Here is a 20,885-nt window from a genome sequence, read left to right as displayed (position 1 = left end):
GCATATAGTCTTTTATTAATGTTTTATGTGTTAGTTTGGAAGGTGTTTTTGTTGTTTGTGAACCAATTTCATGTTTTTGGGGTATAATATGAAGTGGAGTTTTCTTGTCGATGGGGAAACAAACTCTATTTTTCCCATTTGTTCTGCTGATTGATATACAAAAATTTACCAAATGTTTTATCAACATTTTACTACTACAACAGAATAAGAAAATATATCAAGGAGCATCACCTGCATCCTCTCTCTTCACTCTAGTGATATCTTTCCCAAGAATGTGTGCAGCCTCCAAGTGACGTTCAGGACACATAGGGCCCGTGAAAGCAAACACTGCTGGAGCAGTCATCACCACTGACAGTCCATGGGGGATGATAGCATGGTCACATCTGAAATAAATACAGTGCAGTACAGCATATTGTGATTAAACTTGAGCTTGATCTGCTACAAGGTTATAGCTGTTTGTGTAATGCACTCACTGTTTGCATTACAAGTACATTAAAGTGAAACAAATCAAAAGAATTATTTAACACCTGAAGTGTTATATACTTGTGAGAAATCGTAATGCTTGAAACTTACTGAGAGACTAAGCCACTAGTTGTGATGCAGTGCGAGACTGAGGCCCAGCCAAGACATATACTGTATCAGTATTCCTCACTATACAAATGTTTAAGATATGAAAATTCACTGATGAGAATTTCCTAAATTACCACTTCTTTTTTATGTTACGAAAGCTTCCCCAGCTTATAAGTGTTTGGGTTCTTGCAAAAATTCAAATCACGCACCCCCCGGAGTCAGCTGGGGCAGCCACATCCTCCTAGCCCTCTCCCTACCAGGATGAGGTGCGAGTTATGTTATGGTTATTTTTCAATACAGTACATAATTTTTGGTAGATAAACATAACTTTATTTATTCAGTTACATGCATTCACAATCTTACAAAAATGAAAAAAATGAGAAACATTATGTATGTTGTATTGTCAATAGTAAGAGAAACAATCGAGACCCTGCAATTGTGTTAATGAGGCAGAAAGTCAGATCAGCAACCTGGGACTTGGTCACAATTTTCGTGAAGCCATATGGCAGCAGGGTCTACCATTAGACAATACATTACTGTATGCTTCCCATATCTTCCCATGCGGTAGTACCTCCTTACATAGGTTTTTGACCATTCCATGTTAATATCTGCAAGAAATTAATTTTTTGGACGGCACTGGTGTGTCATTTAATTACAGAGGCAGTTCCTGACTTATGACGGGGATACATTCCTGGACCCTGATCATAAGTTGATTTGTTCGTAAGTCAGAACAGTTTTAATTCCATAGTTTAGGTTGGGTTAAAGCACATCCCTGCCCATACAAAAGAACTATAATATCTCATACATAACAAATAATGTAAATGCTGTAAATAAAGTGATGCTAAACAATATAAAATAATGAAAATAATGTAAATATGGGACTTTAATTACAAATTTTTGCGATGAATGTATTGGAATCCTGATCCTAAGTCGGATGCTCGTAATTTGGGGACTGCCTATAATTATCCTGCGGCGATGTATGAGTTAAAATATTTCCAGCCCATATACAGTGCAGTATATATAATAGCCCGACTATGTGTGTTTCATATAACAGACAGCACATCTAAATCATTGTAAGAAGAGACTGGGGATTCTCCTATAATTATATTCTAATGAAACACTACCAGAATAAAAATACTGTAACAGAGAAAACATATGCCAGTGTTGAGAGGATGTTATATTTACTGTATAAGGAATATGGATATGTCTTGTTATAACATACTTACTCATACTGTTCAGGGTGGAATTTTCTAACATTGCCAGATATTGGGTATGACATTCCATGACAGAGGTGAACCCCAGCATTGCCAAAGCCAATGCCAGCGAAAGCACTAGCTAGGTGCATCTTGGAGCGAGCTTCCACATCATCTGAGTTATACACTGACCTGTAAATGTTCATTTCTTAAAACAATACTAGAGACAAGCTCACAATACAGTACAGGTACAGTACTATAAATACAACTGCATCTACATAGTTAAATATATTCTTCTGTTCTTTGTATATTATATGTGTACTTTGTAGTGTTTAAAAGGCATTCCAAATATAATAAGGACCAACAGTATTCTATACCTCTTAATACAGAAAAATTATCTGTGAAATATTTATGTATGTTTAGTACATAAACATACTGTATACATATGTAAATGCACAAGTGTTCTGCATGTGCAAGCACACACATGCAGCACAGGAAAATAATAAAACTGGTAAATAATGTAGATAAGAAGTCAATTCTAACACGAAGTACTGCACAGTTATATCCTCACCTCTTGAAATACTTTGCCACTACACCTAGAGCATGAACAGCCCACACATCAGATATTGGGTTGGAACCTTGGTATGCTGGGCGCAATATTGGGTTCTCTGGGCAAGGAGACCTGTCATAGTAGGGTAATGCTGTGTACGACTCCAAAGCATGGCACAACACATCAAATCTGTGAACGATGACCTTATCATTTATGAGATATGGCAGTCAAAATACTTATATATTTATGTAGGAAAATGAGCAGCACTCAACATACTGCCTCTTGCAAATAATAATTATTTGTAAAATACATATTATAATTCATATGTCAGAACAGTCCAGCACAGTACAGTAATCTCTTCACGAGCCAGAATAATTAGTGCAGAGTGATTCCTGGTATTGAGACTTTTAGGAAACTGCCTTAACAGAAAGTTCAAGTTAACAACATTACGAGCAGTGTTGCACTTCATTGTATTTAGGTACACATACCCACTGTAGGCTGCAACTCTTTCTGGCATCAGGAGTGTGTGCAGTGGGTCAATGATGCCAAGGGTGGGGCGTAGAGCACGGCTGGCAATGCCCGTCTTAGCCTTCAAGGGCTCATAGTCAAATATTGCCACTCCTGTCGTTTCACTTCCAGTGCCAGCAGTCGTAGGAACTGCACAATAACTTTATGAAACACATCATCCATTTATGTATGGAAATGTCAATGAAAATGTAACTATAAAAATAGAGTACTGCATATAATTTAACCAAAGACGCATTACTAATCAAAGCAATAATCCTCGAAAAGTTTACTAACCGTACTCACTAAAATATGTATTAATTATACATAAGTGTTTAAAATATCAAGAACTGTACTGTATAACACTTGACCTGGTACAGAGCGTCTCCCATGCATGCTCCATATGCTCGATCCCATCAAAATGCCTTACAGTGGAATATGAAAGCTGAAGCTAGCCCGTATGGTTTGAAATATTACTGTAGGGCACCGTAATTTTTCTTTGCAAATAAGCAGGGTATGCTTTTCGAATATCAAAGAGGGGTGTTAAAATGTCAATTGCGGATAAGCGGGGTTGCAAATAGCGAGGTATTCCTGTGCTAATATAACCTAGTAACTCCTGAAATAAAGGGGTTTTATCAGATGTTAGTGTAAAATATAATATTTACCAGCAATCAGTGGAGAGAGCTTGACTGTAACAGGCTTCCCCTTTCCAATAGGAGGATTGACATAGTCCAAAAAGTCAGCTTGGGGGTCCGATGCATATAGGTTAGCAGCCTTGCACGTGTCTATGACAGACCCTCCACCCACAGCAATGTATGCATCAAAACCTCCAGCCTTGGCAAAGTCCACTGCATCCTTGAAGCTGACAGTAGAATATATTTTGTGAACTAGATGAAAAAATATTATATGATATGTAGAAGAGAAAAGATGACTGGATACGACTGAATATTTGTTTGATTCTTAAATCCCTTACATTACATTATAATTAAATGTCATCATCATCATACCACTGTTTATAGATATTGGATTAACTGTGATTACCTAAAGGCAGCTCTCTAAGCTACATGGTTTAATAATTTCTTTTCTCTGAGGTCATTCAAACTCATGCCTTCTTGACTCAATTCTCATGAACTAACCTAACTTAATCTTAGCCAATGTATACACATATTCACAAAACCTCGCCGAAACCTTCAGTACTGAGCCACCCGCTAAGCTTTGAACAGGGTTTCCAATCTCTCAACATTACATTAAACACCATTTTTTTTACAAATGAGACAAGAAGACATATAAACTGCAACTGTGATATTTAAGGGATGTAGCTAAGTCTCACCCTTGACTATAATGGCTCATACTAATGAAAGATTTAGTAATACCCTCCCATTATAACTATAGCCCTTAACCTCTAGGCTTTGATTGATGTCATATGATGTTTGGTAATTTTGCAGTATTGTTTGAATCACCAAGCAGGCCTGGCTAGAGTATGTTGTCAAGCAGGCGTACATTATATCTTTCACTCGCTCATACAAGCTTCTCAACCTTTGTGATGTACAGATCTCATCCTTGGACTTCAAGCGCCTCACCACATGTTTCTACACCCCTAACCCAAAGTGTAGTAAAGAAATCTTGACCATCAACAGATTCATGATAAATTAATGGCGGCAATAATAATAATTGTAAATAGTAATATCATAATAAAACAAGTGTCCTGTACCTCATACTGCCTACCCTCACACACACACACACACCATAGCCCGGTGCCAGGGTTAAAACAGATTAATAGAAGCAACAGTTATTACTTATGGTTCACAGCCTGAGTGAATCTTAGTACTGTACCACAATTGTCATCAGCCATACTTGATATCCAATATACTAGCCTCAATTTAGCCAAACTCCAACAAAAAGCCCATTGTGAGGTGAAAGGGTCCCAAGTTTCTGTGTCCTGATGCAGCTATAAAATGGGATGCCCAGGATAAATACTTCAAGCATAACCTCAAGTCAGTCAAAGAGGTTCATGTAACTTCAGTAAAAAATTAAACTTCCAATAGTATTGTGACTTGGAAGGAAGGTAAATAAATACCTAAAGTAAGTTACTGTACTAGGTACTAAGAACTAACCTTCTCTCCCCATCACTTACATAGCTAATACAGTTGCATTTATCCTAGCCAGAGGACCCACTCCCATAAGTGAATTACAATGACAAGGTATCTCTTAATAAAAGTGGAAACAGAAAATTTATCATGGAATTTTCAGTTCATGTTGCCCCAAGAACATTAGATCCATTGAGTGCAGTCCAGCTATGTAAGATAGACATCTTCCCAAAGACATATACTGTGTTTCAGAAATGCACACAGATATGATCCAAAACACATCTATGAAAACCTAAACCAAACCTTAATAACATTGCCAATAAAGGATGATACTATAATACTTTATCATTATACATGAACCTCACTCATAATGTAAGGCAAATAAGAAAGTGTACATAATAGGTTTAATGAAAATGTTCAAAGTACAGTAATACACTTGACAGAGTTTAACCAAATCTCTCACCTCAAAACTCCAAAATGGTTGCCACTGAATGACTATAATTACTGTATTAATAAATAAACAACAAAGGCATATAGATGCAATACAGGTCAACTGATAGATACCTTAATAATTAAAATATAAACTTATTTACCAATCATTCTCTCTTCTTGTCTATACCTCGACAAGAAAATATTTAATTTCTTAAAAATGATCTAGCATGTTGTGTAACATGCATTTAGGAAAGAAGTAATAATAATAGGATAAAACAAACGATTTTATGAATCCATCGATACTCCCTTACCTGACATCTGTGGGTTCAATGCGAACTCTGTCAAAAACAGAGAAGTTGATCTTATGTTTGTTGAGTGATTCAACCACAGCAGACACTGGTGTCATTCCTACTAAGGTCTTATCCGTCATCACCAGTACCTTTTTGGCACCCAGGGCTTGTATGTCTTGCCCGACCTCTTTAGTTACCCCCGGTCCATAACGAACAGTTGAACATGCCATCTAAGAACAGAAACATTTAATTTTTCAAAGGTCACATAAAAATGTCCACTTTACAGATATAGAAACAGCATACCACTGTAAAACATATCTATCACTGAAGTAACAATGAATAGCCCTTATTAATTCAACAAAAAAGGGGCTCTGGGTCACCCGAATTGACCAAGTTTGGAATATTTTCATATTATTCGACGATTTACAAATTTTTGTGTTCGATTATTCATTCGTTTCCTGTTCAGTTTTTGCACCTTGCCATGCCTTGGCTGCCACATAAAATAATCTATTTATAATTACTGTACTGTGCAAACATAAAGTGTATTTAATGCAGATTAATAAATAAATATACACTAACATATTACGAGGTGAGCTGACCAGGTGAGGGGTGAGGCAGGAGGTGAGGTGATGAGGCACTTACACAGCACACACATTAACAGCACTACAAAACCATTGTCTTATAACATTTCTAATTTGTTTTAAAATTAACTGATAAATTATGGCTCGTTTTGGCTATTTTTGCACTTAACAACTGATCAGTGAATAAACTAGGGCATATGGAGACGCATTATACATTACAATAATATTGATTAAGTTCTAATAAATACAAAGGGGTGCTCAACCCACTGTCTCAGGCCCTCAGGGAGGTTTAATGTGGCCTTCGACAACTTGTAGAAATTAATTACAAACAAATAATATTTCTGTAGATCTGATTATGATTCCTTCTTTAAGTTTACAATACATGGATAATATTTAATAATAAATGTTATTAATGTGTATATCATTTACAACATTTATTCACATTAAGATCAATGTGGGGACCTCATCACACAGTTGCCCATCTAATGTGACCCACTCACGCAAAAAGGTTGAGCAGCACTGCGGCTACAATATTATTTACTAAATGCTCAGGACATCCTGTGGCAAGAACCAACCCTCTTGAACAATGATAACAATGGTGCATGAGAGATGGTGAATGCTGGCAACATTGTTAGGGAGAGTGAAAATGATCAACTGTTACCGCTCAGTAAACGAGAATGGGAATATACTACGACACAACAGCTCATCTGGGATTGAGTGTAAGATTTTTGGGGGAAATTAATCATTTTTTATCATGTTTTATTAACCTGGCGCCAAATGAACCAAAATAATATGGGAATTATGACGAAATTGCATGCTGTCGTTATAAAGGGATCATGGGCTGATGAGCGAAGGAGATGAGTTGTCTTCTCTGTCTAGCCAGCACTCCCTCCCTCCCTCCCTCCTCTGCCTCCTCCTCTCCCCGGATACGCACCCAAACATAGTTTTGTACCTTACAGTAATATAATTCAGATTCTATTCCTATAATTCATACATCTTTTATTCCTATAATAATTGTCCAAGTGGGATAGTAAAAACCGCACATAAAATACGATCGTCCAAGTAGGATGACACCCGACCCAAGCCTGCTTCGGGAGCTGCGAGAGCACAGGTGAGCCCGTCACCACTTGACTATTAGAACCGCGCCGTTATTTCAGATTCATTCCAAATTTAAATAAATTAATTGGTGCTACTATAGCGTGCGGTCTATCACAATATCCGTAGTCTACGAACCTGACCTGACCTGACTAACCTGAACACCAGGACCCTAATCAACCTTATAAAAGGGGGTTAGTTTAGGTTAGGTTTATCATTTACAGAGAATATGATACGAAGTTTATGTCATTAATATTATGCTATTATTCAACATCTTTATATGTTTTGTTTATAAGATGATCATTAAAAAATTATTTATCACTACTGTATTTTGTTTTTTATCCTAAAATTCTACTATATAACAAATAATACTATACTATAGTATAATATAGGTACTCCCCGACTTACGACCGACTCGACTTACGACCGACTCGACTTACATCCACCCGCACTTATGACCTGCCTCAGTTGTACCAAAATGTGGTCAAATTATGTATTTTTGAGTCCCAAAGTCAGTACACAGACAAAATTTTCATCTGTAATTCACTTTAAAATGGCTGGCAAGCTTAAAAGTGAGTGTTTTGTGGTGCTGAGAAGAAAAAGAGACCCAAATTTTCGATTTTCTATGTGTTATTTAAGCATTTCCGACTTATGGCCATTTCGACTTACGACCTGGATGTCAGTCCCTAACCCTGTTGTAAGTCGAGGAATACCTGTACTAAATTGCAGCCTGCAGTGTAGATATCCCAGGTAGACCGCACGCTATAGTGTAAATGTCCCGGTAGACCGCACACTATAGAGGCACCATTTAATTCATTAAAAAATAAAAAAAAATAAAAAAAATAAAAAAAAATAAAAATGAAGCCAAAATCAGAATACAGTGGTCCCTCGGTTAACGAACACAATTCGTTCCAGAAGGTCGTTCGTTAACCGAAACCATTGTTTCAATGGGATTTTGGGTAATTGGTTCCAGCTCACCGAAAATTACATACAAAGTAAAAATAACTGCAGTAAAGTACACTTACTTTGAGGTGTGTATGTAGAAGGCTCCTGGTTGATGATGATGATGATGTTGGGAATTAGAAGTGGGGGTGGAGGAGAAGGGAGAAGAGAAGGAAGTGGGGGTGGAAGAGAAATCACCCCATGCTTCATGCCGTCATTTCACCCATAAAATTTTAAGTTCACTAGGTGTAATTCAAGATTATTTTCTTTTAATCAACACTGCACTGCATTATATATTGTCAATATGTAAACTCAATTTCAGAATGACCAATAATTGTACTGTGAAAATGAAAAAATAGTTTATGTTCAAGAGAGTCACACTCAAGATGTTACCTCCACTGACCAGAGATACAAACTGACGCCTGTTTGGTGAGCTGAGTGGCTGTTTGGCGCACCAAAAACTAGTTTCCTGTACTGCAATTATGTTACATAATTGTCAAAATGACTAAAAATTTTAATATAAAACATGGAAAATTATTGAATAGTACAACCTTCTTGATAATTAATCAAATTTTAACGAATTTAAGCCCTAGAACCGATTACTGTACAGAGTATTGGCAGACTAACATTCCAGCTGGTGAGCAAGCGAAAACATGTTGACACGATTTCGTAAAAATTTGTTAACCGAATTTTTGTTCGTTAACCGAATTTAATATTCTTATGGAAGGTAATTCGTTAACCGAAATTTCATTAATCGAGGCGTTCGTTAACCGAGGGACCACTGTATAAGGATTCGAATTAACATGGGTACAGTGTAAATGTACATCTCAAGCACTGGATATTCTTTGATCTAAAGTATATCCCCAGTATATGTGTACAGACCGACACAGGCATGCAAAGAGCTCACACACACATATACAATACTTTTGTAGAATTAATAACTTCTCTTTATCAGGTGTTGGGCACAAGCATGGGGAGGGATGTTGTCCTGGAGCCCAAGATACAAAGTCTCAAATTATTATGAGGGATTTATTGTCTATGAAGTTGGGAAAGAGTTTGGCAGTTATTTAAAGAGTGCCAAGGCCCAAAGTTGGTACTGTACTGTATGTTTGGGCTCTAATAACATGAAAGACCTTAAACTCACCTCCATAAAACATCATTGTTCTAACTACTGTAAATACATCATCTGCTAACACCCACACCCTTTCCCACACATATATATACACACACACACCCACACACACACACACACACACACCATGAATCTCATGTCTGGAAGATAAACAAATATAAACAAATTGTTTCCTTATACAGTATTTTGATGTTACTGCAGTATAGACTTATTAAACACATTGTTTTCTTATCATTTGATGTGAGTGCAATACAGATTTATTTAAAATTTTAATTGATACACCTTTGGAGACTAAAAGTCCTGGTAAAAATCAAGTGTTTAGTTTAGAAAAACAAACACCTTTATATCTTGCCTCAACTGTTGTTCTTGGTTAACTTGTAAATAGGACACTAACCTCAAAGGCATAATCAGTAGTCTCTGTGGCCTGGGTGGAGTGTGTGGCGTGAGTCCAGCCTGCAGAATGAGCTGGACACTGGCATCTGGGGATCGATACCTTACAGTTATCAAATCAATATACAGTATTGTACAGTACAGTACTTATCTATTCAGCCAAGTTCACAAGTGATATACTTTACCTCAATTTGAGTCGTGTTGAATTTATACATCTGACTGAATATGCAAGTTATTACTGTAGCTACCTGAATAAATTTCTCCAGAGAGAAAAGCTTTCTTACCTCAAGAAACATACTGTAAAAAAAAAAAAAAAAATAGAAGAATGCATTTTGCATCACTTCACTTTTACAATTTTGGGTACCCGGTAGTGTGATTCCGTGTGAGGAGCAACTGCCCACCTGCCATGTTTATACCTTTTTCAGATCAGACAATGGTTTTGCTTAGTCATTGATTATTATTGTTCTTCCCCAAAACTTTTTTTTTATTTACAGGTGGGTATAAATTGCAACTCCTCGATTTTTTTTCCACTGACACAATCTTTCAAACAGTGTGAACAGATTAAGTGAAGAACCAAAGCACATATTGTTCCTGAAATTACTGTAGTAAAAACATTTCAAGTGATTTCACACACAGTTTGGTGCCAATGGAGACCAAAATACATTTTACTAGCATTCTGTAGCCAGTGAGTTACAAATACGATTCTGACAACCTGTTCATAAAATGAAGGAAGTTAACCTACCTGTCCTAATCTAAAATACTAAAAAGTTATTTCCTATTTCATTCTTCTAAAATAGAATAAAATTCCTTTCAGTAAAAAGATCCATTCCTACAGCCTAAACATGGCGTTGGTACTAAGGTTGTCTTAGGTCATCTTCCTTCACCCATTTTGCAAGTCAAAATTAGCATTTCACAAAATGCACTCCTTTTGCATTTTTTTTAATGCTTCTCAAGGGAAGAAAGCTTTCATCTTCTATGAAGAATTTTGGGGTGCCACTATAGAGTGCGGTTTACAAGATACTGTACTGTATATAGGTTTAGGTTAGGCTAAAGATATCTTTGTAGACCGCACGCTATAGTAGCACCAAATTTTGTCAGGTAGCTGCTAAGGCCAGTCCACTCTCATCAAGCATAACCATATACAGTAATGTACAGTATGTAAGCCAATTACTGTATACAGCACCTTCAATACTATAGTGTCCTGTTATCAATTTGTAATACAGTATTGTACTACACACTTGTAGAGTTCGGTTTTATTTTAGTTTCGGACACAGCGTGCCCCCAAGTTATAAACTACCATTCGGAAATAGAAAATAGTGACAGTTGAATTTAATTGATTTTATGTACTTTTCAGTCTTTTTGTCTGAGAAGAGATGTTATCTGCAATGTTGACTGATGTCATCCAGTCATGACCAATGATATATCGATCTCATCATGCTTTTATTTTTTTCGACCAATCACATTTAAATTTTTTCGAAGGGAGCAGCCTGGTTATGGATTTGAATTTCAATCACCATTTTGACAATGGCTATAATGGAGGTCGAGTGTGATTTGTGCTCCTACGATTATTTTAAGTTTATTGCCGAGTTTTACGAGAAAGGCGATCATACTATTTGAGTCTTTTGAACCCCATTTATACTAGTCGGAAGAAGATTACTGACTGGGGTCCGCTTAGGCTACATTTGGTTAGAATAGGTTAGGTTAGGCTAATTTAAGATAGGTCTCCCTGGGGTCCATGGGCAGAGCCCCCGGCTAGGGGTTAGGTAAGGTTACGTAAGGTTACATTACGGTAAGTTGTTAGGTTAGGTACGCTAGGTTAGGTTAGAAGACTAGTTCTTGTGTTCTCCTCCACCCAGAAACCCCAATTTCCCAGGATCTCCCCCATTATTGTTGGGGTGTCAGGGTGGGGCAAAAACGAACAATTTCCGACAAAAATGAAGGTCAGATTCGTTTAAAACACACCAAAATACAATGGAAAAACATATTGCTCAACCGCTAGGGACTCATGTCCGAAAGTAAAAATTTACCTGGAGTTCTTCAAGGTTAAGTGTCGAGATATATTCTAACATGTTCCCCTTTATTTTTCTTGAATGATAAAACACTTTGTCAATAACAAATAAGGTAATTGTGGAGCAAATAGTTAGCACCAACGGGACTTTATGAAATTGCACCAAATTTTTTGATGTTTTCTAGATGATACTAAGTAACAAAATTGAAACGACAATGCACACCTATCAGAAGTCAGAACTTTACTGAACCTACCTAACCTCACATAACTTGCTAACCTGCACATTGTCGCCTTGATTTTCTTAATATCGTGGCATCAAAAAAGTTGTGACCAAGTTGCTGATCTGACTTTCTGCCTCATTTACACACAATTGCAGGGTCTCAATTGTTTCTCTTACTATGGTCGTTCATTTCTTGTTAAAGTAACCTTGAGTGACACAACACATCAGGTGGCCATCAGCTGGTCATCAAAACATTGCAGTAAGGTGTAGCGGACCAACTGTCTATACATAACTTTAATCAACATTTTCTATACTACCATACACTAACAATTACTTCACGAAATATTAACTAATGTTACACAAATACGATACATGTAGCTAGTTAACTTAATACAATATTCAGAAGAATATTAATAATATAAGACGTACAATTATGAAAGAGCTCTCCATTTCACAAGAAACACAGGGCCCAGAATGCTTCATCAGGGCAAGAGAATGATCTGAGTACAGTATATGACCTTTGTTCAGAAACAACCTAATGATCTTCGTTCAGAAATAACTTAAGAGTAAGCTTGATGATGTGAATGATGGTTTGACAAAATATCCTAAATGTTGCTAAGTTGGTGGTGTCACTAACAAATTTCACAATAATTTTGTAAAAGATTTTTCTTACGAGGCCGAAGATAGAGATTTAAGAAGCTGTAAAGCCTTAGAGCGTCCCGCCATGTTAGACTTTAGATGTGGACTGTCGTGATGCCTCCTGCTGCCCTAACTGAGCGTGGACTGTGGACTGACCTTGGGCAAGTTGGACCCCGGCCCCCGGTGAATTGAATTTTTTAATTGAAACAGTTTATTTATCCAGAAAAACACAGATACAGATTGGATAATAATAAAAATATTAACATGGCTGAGCCAGTTGAAAACCTGAGCTCTCTTTTAGGCACCTGATATATACTATACATTTATCTCTAGGAAGTATTATGTAACATTTAGTAACATCTGGAATAGTACAACAGCATGGTGGTAATAACATTTCATAATGTTACCACGGTTATCACTTCAATATTTAATTATTTTATTTTATTATTATTTTTTAGCTTTTTTGGGGGGATCACCTGAAGAATTGTCACCCTAGAGTTTGGCAGGGTGACAATTCTTCAGGTGGGATATCCTGGGGTGATGAAGCTTCAGGTGGCAACACCTGGGGTGACAATTCTTTAGGTGGGGTCAGGACCCTCCATGGTTAGGTTAGGTTAGGCTCCATAATATGGTTTTGTGGGCGACATCACACCATGGTTGGGGTCCACTGCAATACTGTATATAAATAATACATCGTCAAATAGAAAGTCTTACACTGTTTTGCTCTATTAAGTTTGTTTGTATAAAGTTAATGTAGGAGACACTACATATCACTGGTATATACTGTAGAGGGGGACATTCGATGACTCGGTCATACTTACAAAAAATAAACGAATGGATGGATGGACATAAAATAGTGCCCCTTTTTTCGAGTCTTTGGTTTCCAGAAACTTACGTGAACTTGATTCTAATAGTTTAAGCTTTATATTCCCCCAAAAGATTATAAAAGAGCAAGTTTATCTCCACTCTAGTTGTTTTAAAAGAAAGTTGAAATCCAAGATTACTCTTCTAGTTAAACGATATTATTAGTTTCCGTAACAATCATCTCCGTTCGTTACGTGGCTTTCCATGTCATCATACAACTGTGTTATACCGGAGGAACTGGTTGACCACCCTAGATGACAACCTACAAGTATGTCTTCAATGTGGTGGTGACCTATTACAACAGTACCCTAGTGTAAAGGTGACCTAGTACAGTACCCTAGTGTGATGGTGACTTACTACAGTATCTAAGTAAAGGATGACTGAGGAGCAGTACACTGATGATAGGACTTTTAAATTACCCAAAAGAATTTAAGTCGTGTGCTGAGGAACAGTTTAGCTTGACCCAAACCTGAATTCAAGGGATCTTAGCTTGTTAACTTTTATTAGAGAAACACTCAATACTAATCAGAGTTTAATAAATTCAGTAAATAAAAGTACAGTACAGATCATTACAAATCTCAATACAGTACAGTATTAGTTGAAATTTATTTTCATAAATGCAGTTCAATACATAACACAGCTCAGTATAGTGGGTTGAGTATCACTTAAATAACAATACAGTACAGTACAGTAGTTGAAAATGACTCTTAAATAAAATTACTGTATGTATAATATATAGCTCAGTATGATAATGTAAGGCAGTTTCATTATACAGTACTGTACAGTAAACATATCACCAAAGCAGGAACCTCTTGAACCAACATGTAATCTAGTAAGTTGTTTGTGATCAATATACCCTGTATTAAATAACTTTATAATCAATATTACTCTATAACACACAAATTTATCTAATTATACAGAGGTCTACTGAAGGATGTAGAATAATCTGAATATACTGTAGCATCACAAAAGTCCTATGTTATGAAGATGTTACTGGCTTTCCATTGCCACATCTATTTATCCATTCTCTATCTAAATTTCATTAATCTTAGCAATACTGTATACAGTATTTATCAATATCCTAAACAAAAGAGAAACACACTTCATAATTCATTTTAATACCTGTACCAACCCTGGCATAGCACAGAATGTCTCACCCTCCCGGGCATAACAAGGAGTCTGTCTGGAGTAGTTCTAAGTTAAACACAAAACAAATGTCCAATAAAAAATATATATATAACTGGTAACTTCTTAGGAATAAACACTGAAAAAAGTTTGATACAAGGTTCTTAAACTATTATGTATTCAACATCATCTCCTCTGACAAACTTATACAATTTTTGTGCACTGAGCAGGAACTTACTGTACAGTACATACCCCCTAATTTGAAAATTTTATTTGTACAAAAAATGTAACTTTACACCAAATACTACATTCCATTTTTCCACATTGTGTATCTTGCAGTAAACAATTGCAAGACACTAATTATGAACAACTTAGCAGTTCATAAACCAAATCATCACACAAGTACTATACTGTACATAATATTTAAAAAGTGTAACCGACTCAAAATAATAAAGTACTGTATACAGGTAGCTCAATATCAATGAAAAACCTTAAAACAAAATCATATCACAATCAGCATTAACATTCAATATCAGCCAAAACAAAAGTACACAAATAAAATACACACAAAAAGCTCTTAAACCAAATCAGGTATTTATCATAAATAAGCAACATTTTTAAATGAAAAATTTCATGATAACGAAATACTTTGTTAAAGCAAAGATACAACTGTTTCAGTTACTCTTCTTGGACTTCTCACATTGATATTTACATCTTTGTATAAGAACAGATTATGGTAATTAATCACTAAAAATAAACACTTGGTGAAAACAGAAGAGGACACTCATATAATATATAAGAGATAATGGAACAAGATACAAACAGTGCAAAGTTTTAAACAAATAGTAATTAATCTTAAACAAGTTGTCAGTAGTACCACTTATGTCAATACATTCAAAAACAAATATGTACTGTACTGAGATCATAAATGAAACCTGTGGAATTTTGTTGGTGGTAAGTCCGTAGCATAATTCTTTCCTTAATTTTTGAGATATGAGAAGCCTGTAGAATAAAACTATTTGAGGCCTTCATTTTTCAGCACCAAAAGTAATAAGCATTGGATAAAGACTATAGCTCATTCCTCTGATGGGGCACAGCCTTTACTGGCACACACCTACATGCACTATGTTGAGCCTCCTTAAATGGCGTACACCCAAGAGCCACCGTAGCTGTGTAAAGCAACTTTGCTCCTCCTTTGCATTTTTTATTTGTCAAAATGTCCATTTCATTTTGAGTAATTTTGCAAGTATTATATAAACATCTTTTGAATATTTTATCACAATCTTCTTTGTCTCTCCCACAAGTATCATAACAAATGTCATGATCATTACAACAATCAACCATTTCTGCCCTTGACAAATCTTCTTTTTCAAAGAATACCCCAAGTGAGCCACATCCATTTGCCTTGGGTGTATGATTTGGATTACGGACAGGAATTTTTTTACCGGGGCATTTGTAGACACAATCTTCTTCCACAGTTGATTCTATGAAATTTTCCACAAACTTCACTGTGTTTGCCACAGTTTTGAGACCTGCATTAACAGCAATGGCAACTTCTTTCAGAGTCTCCTGTGCATTCACCAGATTATCATAAACCGAATCCAAAAATGCGTCTCCCTTCACAATATGAGACATCATTGTGAATATCAGTAGTCGAACTAAAGTCTTCATTTCTGTTTTCTCCAATGAACCGAAATTAAACTACAGTATGGTGCAATAGCAACCCAAGAGAAATTTAGGTTTCAGTTACAAATCACTTAAGAACAATGGAGGAAGATATTTACTGTAGTGGAAATACGTTGTTCTTTGACCTTTATTTCACTCTGGCTGACAGGCTTCCCGGACGTCTGTATCCCGGGATCATCAGCTTACGCAGGAACTGGGGATGTTGACTCCTTACTTAAGCTTAAACTTGGATAAATGAAGTTATTTTGTTTCAACTTCTCAAGCTTAAAATTAAATCTTGTTTAAGAATTGTTTGTTTACACGATCAGCTGGAGACTATAGACGACAGGATCTGACAGGTACACGTGTCTAGAAAACAATGCCACAGTAGATTTTCTCTAATAACAATTGTGTTTAATTTAGTTTCATTTACTTCCTTGATTTTTCAGTTGTATATCTACTACTTTTTTTTATTCAAGAGACCATGTGAATACTTTGATTAATTTTGTTTCAATGTTTTATATATAACAAGAATTCACGGGAGCCTCAGCTCATGTTTACAAGTCAAAGATTCAGTCATTTATAGTTGGTATGGCGCCTCACATGCTGTTGTTGTTAGTCGTGTGATAAAGCTTCAAGAAACACAACATTAGTGTAAGTTAATTATAGTTTACAAGAGTACAGTAGAACCCCCTCCAAACTGTCACACACACTTTCCTAAAATGAAAGTAGCATCGTTGTCGTATTGTATATTAACGCCATGTCAGCACAAGGTGTAAACTATTCATTGTCAGTTGACGAATCCACAATATTAGTAATTGATAAAGTATTCAATCCAAATTGAGTAGTGAATAAATTCTGGTATTTTAGTTTCGGTCATCCGAGGAATCTTAGGAATTAGGTTAGGTTAGGTTAGGTTAGATATCAAAACTTTTTCCCATGGGTTCTGGGTATTATATTATCGTTTCGGTCATGTAGCGAATTTAGGATTTTAAGTTTTGGAATCAGTAGTTTAGACAATTCTAAGACACTTTTCTTCTTTAGTGTTTCTGTCGGAAATTTTATTTTTCGAGTATTTTAATCAATAAAATTACCAACAATATTACATGTTCAAAGTGGACAGGGTTTTGGCTTACAAGGGGTGCTGGACAACTCGTACACAAGCAAATCGTACCCATCAGAACATGTCAACTCGTGTATATATATATATATATATATATATATATATATATATATATATATATATATATATATATATATATATATATATATATATATATATATATATATATATTTTATCGCCGCTGGCTTATTATGCTGGTGTCAGTTGCTGACGATCGGTGCCTTGCACGAACAAACATTGGCTCTCTCAGCCTGCTGTTGCCTCGTCAGAAATTGGCGGCTGGGGGGGGGGCGGTGTTTACGGATAAGAGATCACCCTCCCGAGTGAAGCCCCCTCCCCCCCCCCCCACACAACCTGTGACCTCGCCAGACTGTGGCACCGCCGGGAGTGTTATCACCACTGGCGTCAGTACTGACGAGTGGGTACTAGCGTGTGAGTGCTGGCGTCTGCCGCCTTACCCGAACAAAGATTGGGGGGTGGGCGGTGTCTACAGAGAAGAGGTCCTGATTCCGCTAAATGTATGGTTTAAAGGGTGGCGTGGCCACCTGGACTCCAGGAGATCGCTCTCTCGAGTGATGCTGTAAGGTCGCACTGGTAAACACCGACTCAATCCTGTCCAAAAATTTGTGCTGAGACAATTTACGCAGACAGTGTTGTCTCTTGGAACACCATACTGATCTGCATTGACCCGCACTTGTAAGTACACCATAAGTGATGACATACCCCTCGGTACTGAAATATTGTTAACTAATTATGTGTACTCGTTTCTGCCTAACCTGGAGTAATAAGACAATGCAGAATGAAGCGAAACTAAGATTATTAGAGTTATGAACTTTGTGTTATGTCTGTATGTTTAATAAATTGTAATTAAGATAAAATTGTGAGACTAACTAATTATGTATGAGATGAATCACCATGTAATATTATGAACATCTCTGCAGGTTTAGACCAAATAAAAAAATATTGAATGCGTCAAAAGACGGGTTTCAATCATTCCCTTAGACTTGCCCGTCACCTGAACGTCCACAACCATGGCGCTTATAATATTTATATAATGTAGTCGTGACTTTTTAAACAAATTTATCCAGAGTATCATTAACATACAATAACATTACTAATTGTATATGTGTTGGCAAATATTCTCATGCTTCATTCTTTTATATACTAATTATTACCGTACTGTATTTCATTCTTGACGTTGACTTTTCAGAGGAAAAAATTCCTGACGATATCACAATGTCAGCAAGTCCCTAGAACAAATTCATTATACCGGAAGAAGTATCAGAGAGGAGCCCCGAATTACAGTATATACTTGACCAACACTGGAGCAGGTTCCAATACATTCAGGAGCCAGTTCATGCCCAGTACTTCCCAACAGTGCATAACAGAGACGTGACTGACTGCCCAAGCATCAAACAAGCCGATCAGTGTCGAAGAGGATAAAGGTAAAAATAAAGTAAAACTGCTGTGAGACACCAGTTTGAGAGGAAAAGGTTGCAGTCAAGTAGAGGTCTGTCACCTATGTTGTTTTAGTGGTTGAAGATTGACAACCTCACTGGGCATGATTGAAGGCATCAGTGTTCTGTCATAAGATGTGATAACACCTTAATCTGCCTCCTGTATTTCACCTTCTATAGTTTTCCCGCCTCTTCACCACCTTTTCTCCTACCCTACTTCACAGTCTCCTTATCCACCCAATCCTGCCCCTCTCCCTTCTGTTTTCCAGCCAAACTTCTTTCCCTCACCCCTGCCTCTTACCTAGGCAGATTAATCCCCTACAAACACTATACTGTATACTGTACAGTACTTGGCTCAATTCATTTGCTTAATTGTGTTCTTCTTAAGGAGCCTTATTGTGCTTCATGACCATAAAAGCAATTATTAATTATTAAATTTATAAACTAACTATACACACATGTGGCCTGCCTTGGTTTAGTGCGTGCTGCCTCTATACCATGCCTGGGTTAAGCTTGTTCACAGAATCTGCCAGAGTTCAATCCCCACCATGTCAGGGTGGATATTAGGTGGTCCCAAAACACCTACACCTCACTCTTGCCCCAAAAAGGCATGGTAGTGTCTCGAAGCTCTAGAAGCTGCCAAACTGGGTCAGTGTTAGACAATAAGCAGCAATCAGAATCATCCTCATTATATAATTTTAATAGTACAGTATTTAATAATACTTGGGTGACAACTGCATGAATGGTGCAAGGTCCTGAATGTACAGTACTCCTTATACACTATGTTCTTACTGGGAATGTAAACAAATCAAATTTAGAGATAATTTTCTCTTTGTTATACAGATATTGGGTTACTAAGATGTCTGGGCCTGGAGTAGTTAGCAGCTTCCAGAAGAAAGGGAAAACGAAAGTGGTTTCCATCCCAGGAACTCGTCCATCCATCCACAACTCGCAACTGCTGCTGTCATGTGGAATACCTTCACTGGATTACCTCATTGGGGGTGGCCTTCCTGTTGGCTCAATCATCCTCATAGAACAAGACAGATATGATGTATACAGCAAGCTGTTTCTAAAGTATTTTCTTGCTGAAGGGGTCATGAATAATCACATGCTTACACTGGCCAGTCTGGATGTTCCTCCTCAGGCAATTACCAGTGACCTGCCCGCCCCCACAGACACAGAACCTGAAGAAGTGTCAGCTGCCAGCAAGCAGATGACTATTGCCTGGAGGTACCAAAGTAAAACATCTCAACCTAAAACCTCTGTTGGCAATAGATTTGGACATAATTATGACCTGACAAAGTCAATGGGTACAGAACTCACTTCTAACATTGACATGGCACTTTGGGATGGCTCAGAATTAGAGGAGGGGAGGGGTATGTTGAAAAATAAAAATTACTGGTCATTGCTACAAGTGATCAAAAAAAGAATAGAATCAAGTAATCTCGCAACTTCAAGTAACAAAGCCAAGACAAATGTTTTACGCTTGGGTCTACACTCAGTGGGCTCTCCACTGTGGGGGTCGGAGTTTGGTTACCAGGAAAAAGATCATAAGTGGCAGAGCTTAACCACATTCTTATTCATGCTGAGAGCGCTGGTCCGTACCTCCTTCTCTGTGTGTATGGTCACAGTCCCTGCCCACCTCTTCACTGATCCTGCCCTCTTACTTCGACTACAAGCACTGGCTGATTTTGTTGTTAGGTTGGAATCATTTCAAGGCTCAGAAAAGGAAACTAATCCAGTGTTCAAGGATTACCATGGACTTTTTCACATCGTCAAGTTAGCTGCCATTAACAGCCTAGTTCCACCAATCTTAGACTCTACAGACTGGGTGTTTAAACTTAAAAGACGCAAGTTGACAATTGAGCGCTTGCACTTGCCACCAGAGTTATCTGAGACAGTTAACAGAAACCAAGAAGATCCTCTCAATAAACCTATAGGTCTTTCCTGTATTGGGGGAAATCTCCCAAAGAATCTTGACTTCTAGTGTTATTACAAATAAATTGAATTTATCATAA

At 37.0% G+C, this 20,885-nt stretch overlaps 3 protein-coding genes across 8 annotated transcripts in view; 1 reads left to right on the top strand and 2 right to left on the bottom strand.

The window, feature by feature from the left end:
* Positions 1 to 16,632, bottom strand: part of LOC121860796 (hydroxyacid-oxoacid transhydrogenase, mitochondrial-like) — a 23,959-nt gene extending 7,327 nt beyond the window's left edge. For 2 of the 5 annotated variants that reach the window (XR_006087930.1, XM_042358178.1), the window contains exons 1-8: positions 12,668 to 12,778; positions 9,771 to 9,855; positions 5,648 to 5,856; positions 3,483 to 3,679; positions 2,802 to 2,970; positions 2,335 to 2,502; positions 1,797 to 1,955; positions 232 to 383 (exon numbers count right to left, since the gene is read on the bottom strand). Coding sequence is in view for 4 of the 5 variants with exons in the window: in XM_042358178.1 (XP_042214112.1) it covers positions 232 to 383; positions 1,797 to 1,955; positions 2,335 to 2,502; positions 2,802 to 2,970; positions 3,483 to 3,679; positions 5,648 to 5,856; positions 9,771 to 9,855; positions 12,668 to 12,720 (1,192 nt within the window). In the remaining variant the exon portion in view is untranslated. Of the gene's footprint in view, positions 1 to 231; positions 384 to 1,796; positions 1,956 to 2,334; positions 2,503 to 2,801; positions 2,971 to 3,482; positions 3,680 to 5,647; positions 5,857 to 9,770; positions 9,856 to 12,051; positions 12,160 to 12,667; positions 12,779 to 16,406 lie in introns of those variants that run through there. The other 3 variants (XM_042358180.1, XM_042358181.1, XM_042358179.1) reach the window with 3 other exon arrangements.
* LOC121860798 (elongator complex protein 4-like) lies at positions 12,720 to 20,885 on the top strand. Of its 2 annotated transcripts, none has more exons than XM_042358183.1 (3): positions 12,720 to 12,816; positions 18,621 to 18,855; positions 19,711 to 20,885. In XM_042358183.1, exon 3 carries the CDS (start codon positions 19,727 to 19,729, stop codon positions 20,852 to 20,854), a length of 1,128 nt encoding a protein of 375 aa, XP_042214117.1. In that variant the 5' UTR covers positions 12,720 to 12,816; positions 18,621 to 18,855; positions 19,711 to 19,726; the 3' UTR covers positions 20,855 to 20,885. The 2 variants fall into 2 exon arrangements, with proteins under 2 accessions (XP_042214117.1, XP_042214116.1); XM_042358182.1 differs by lacking the exon at positions 12,720 to 12,816 and adding an exon at positions 16,846 to 16,941.
* LOC121860832 (group XIIA secretory phospholipase A2-like) lies at positions 15,691 to 16,260 on the bottom strand. Its single transcript, XM_042358220.1, has one exon. It carries the CDS (start codon positions 16,258 to 16,260, stop codon positions 15,691 to 15,693), a length of 570 nt encoding a protein of 189 aa, XP_042214154.1.

Source organism: Homarus americanus, unplaced genomic scaffold (assembly GCF_018991925.1).
Source record: "Homarus americanus isolate GMGI-L3 unplaced genomic scaffold, GMGI_Hamer_2.0 scaffold23617, whole genome shotgun sequence".
NCBI classification, from domain to species: domain Eukaryota; kingdom Metazoa; phylum Arthropoda; class Malacostraca; order Decapoda; family Nephropidae; genus Homarus; species Homarus americanus.
Note: the sequence above shows the minus strand (reverse complement) of the source record. Positions and strands in the feature narration are given on the sequence as shown.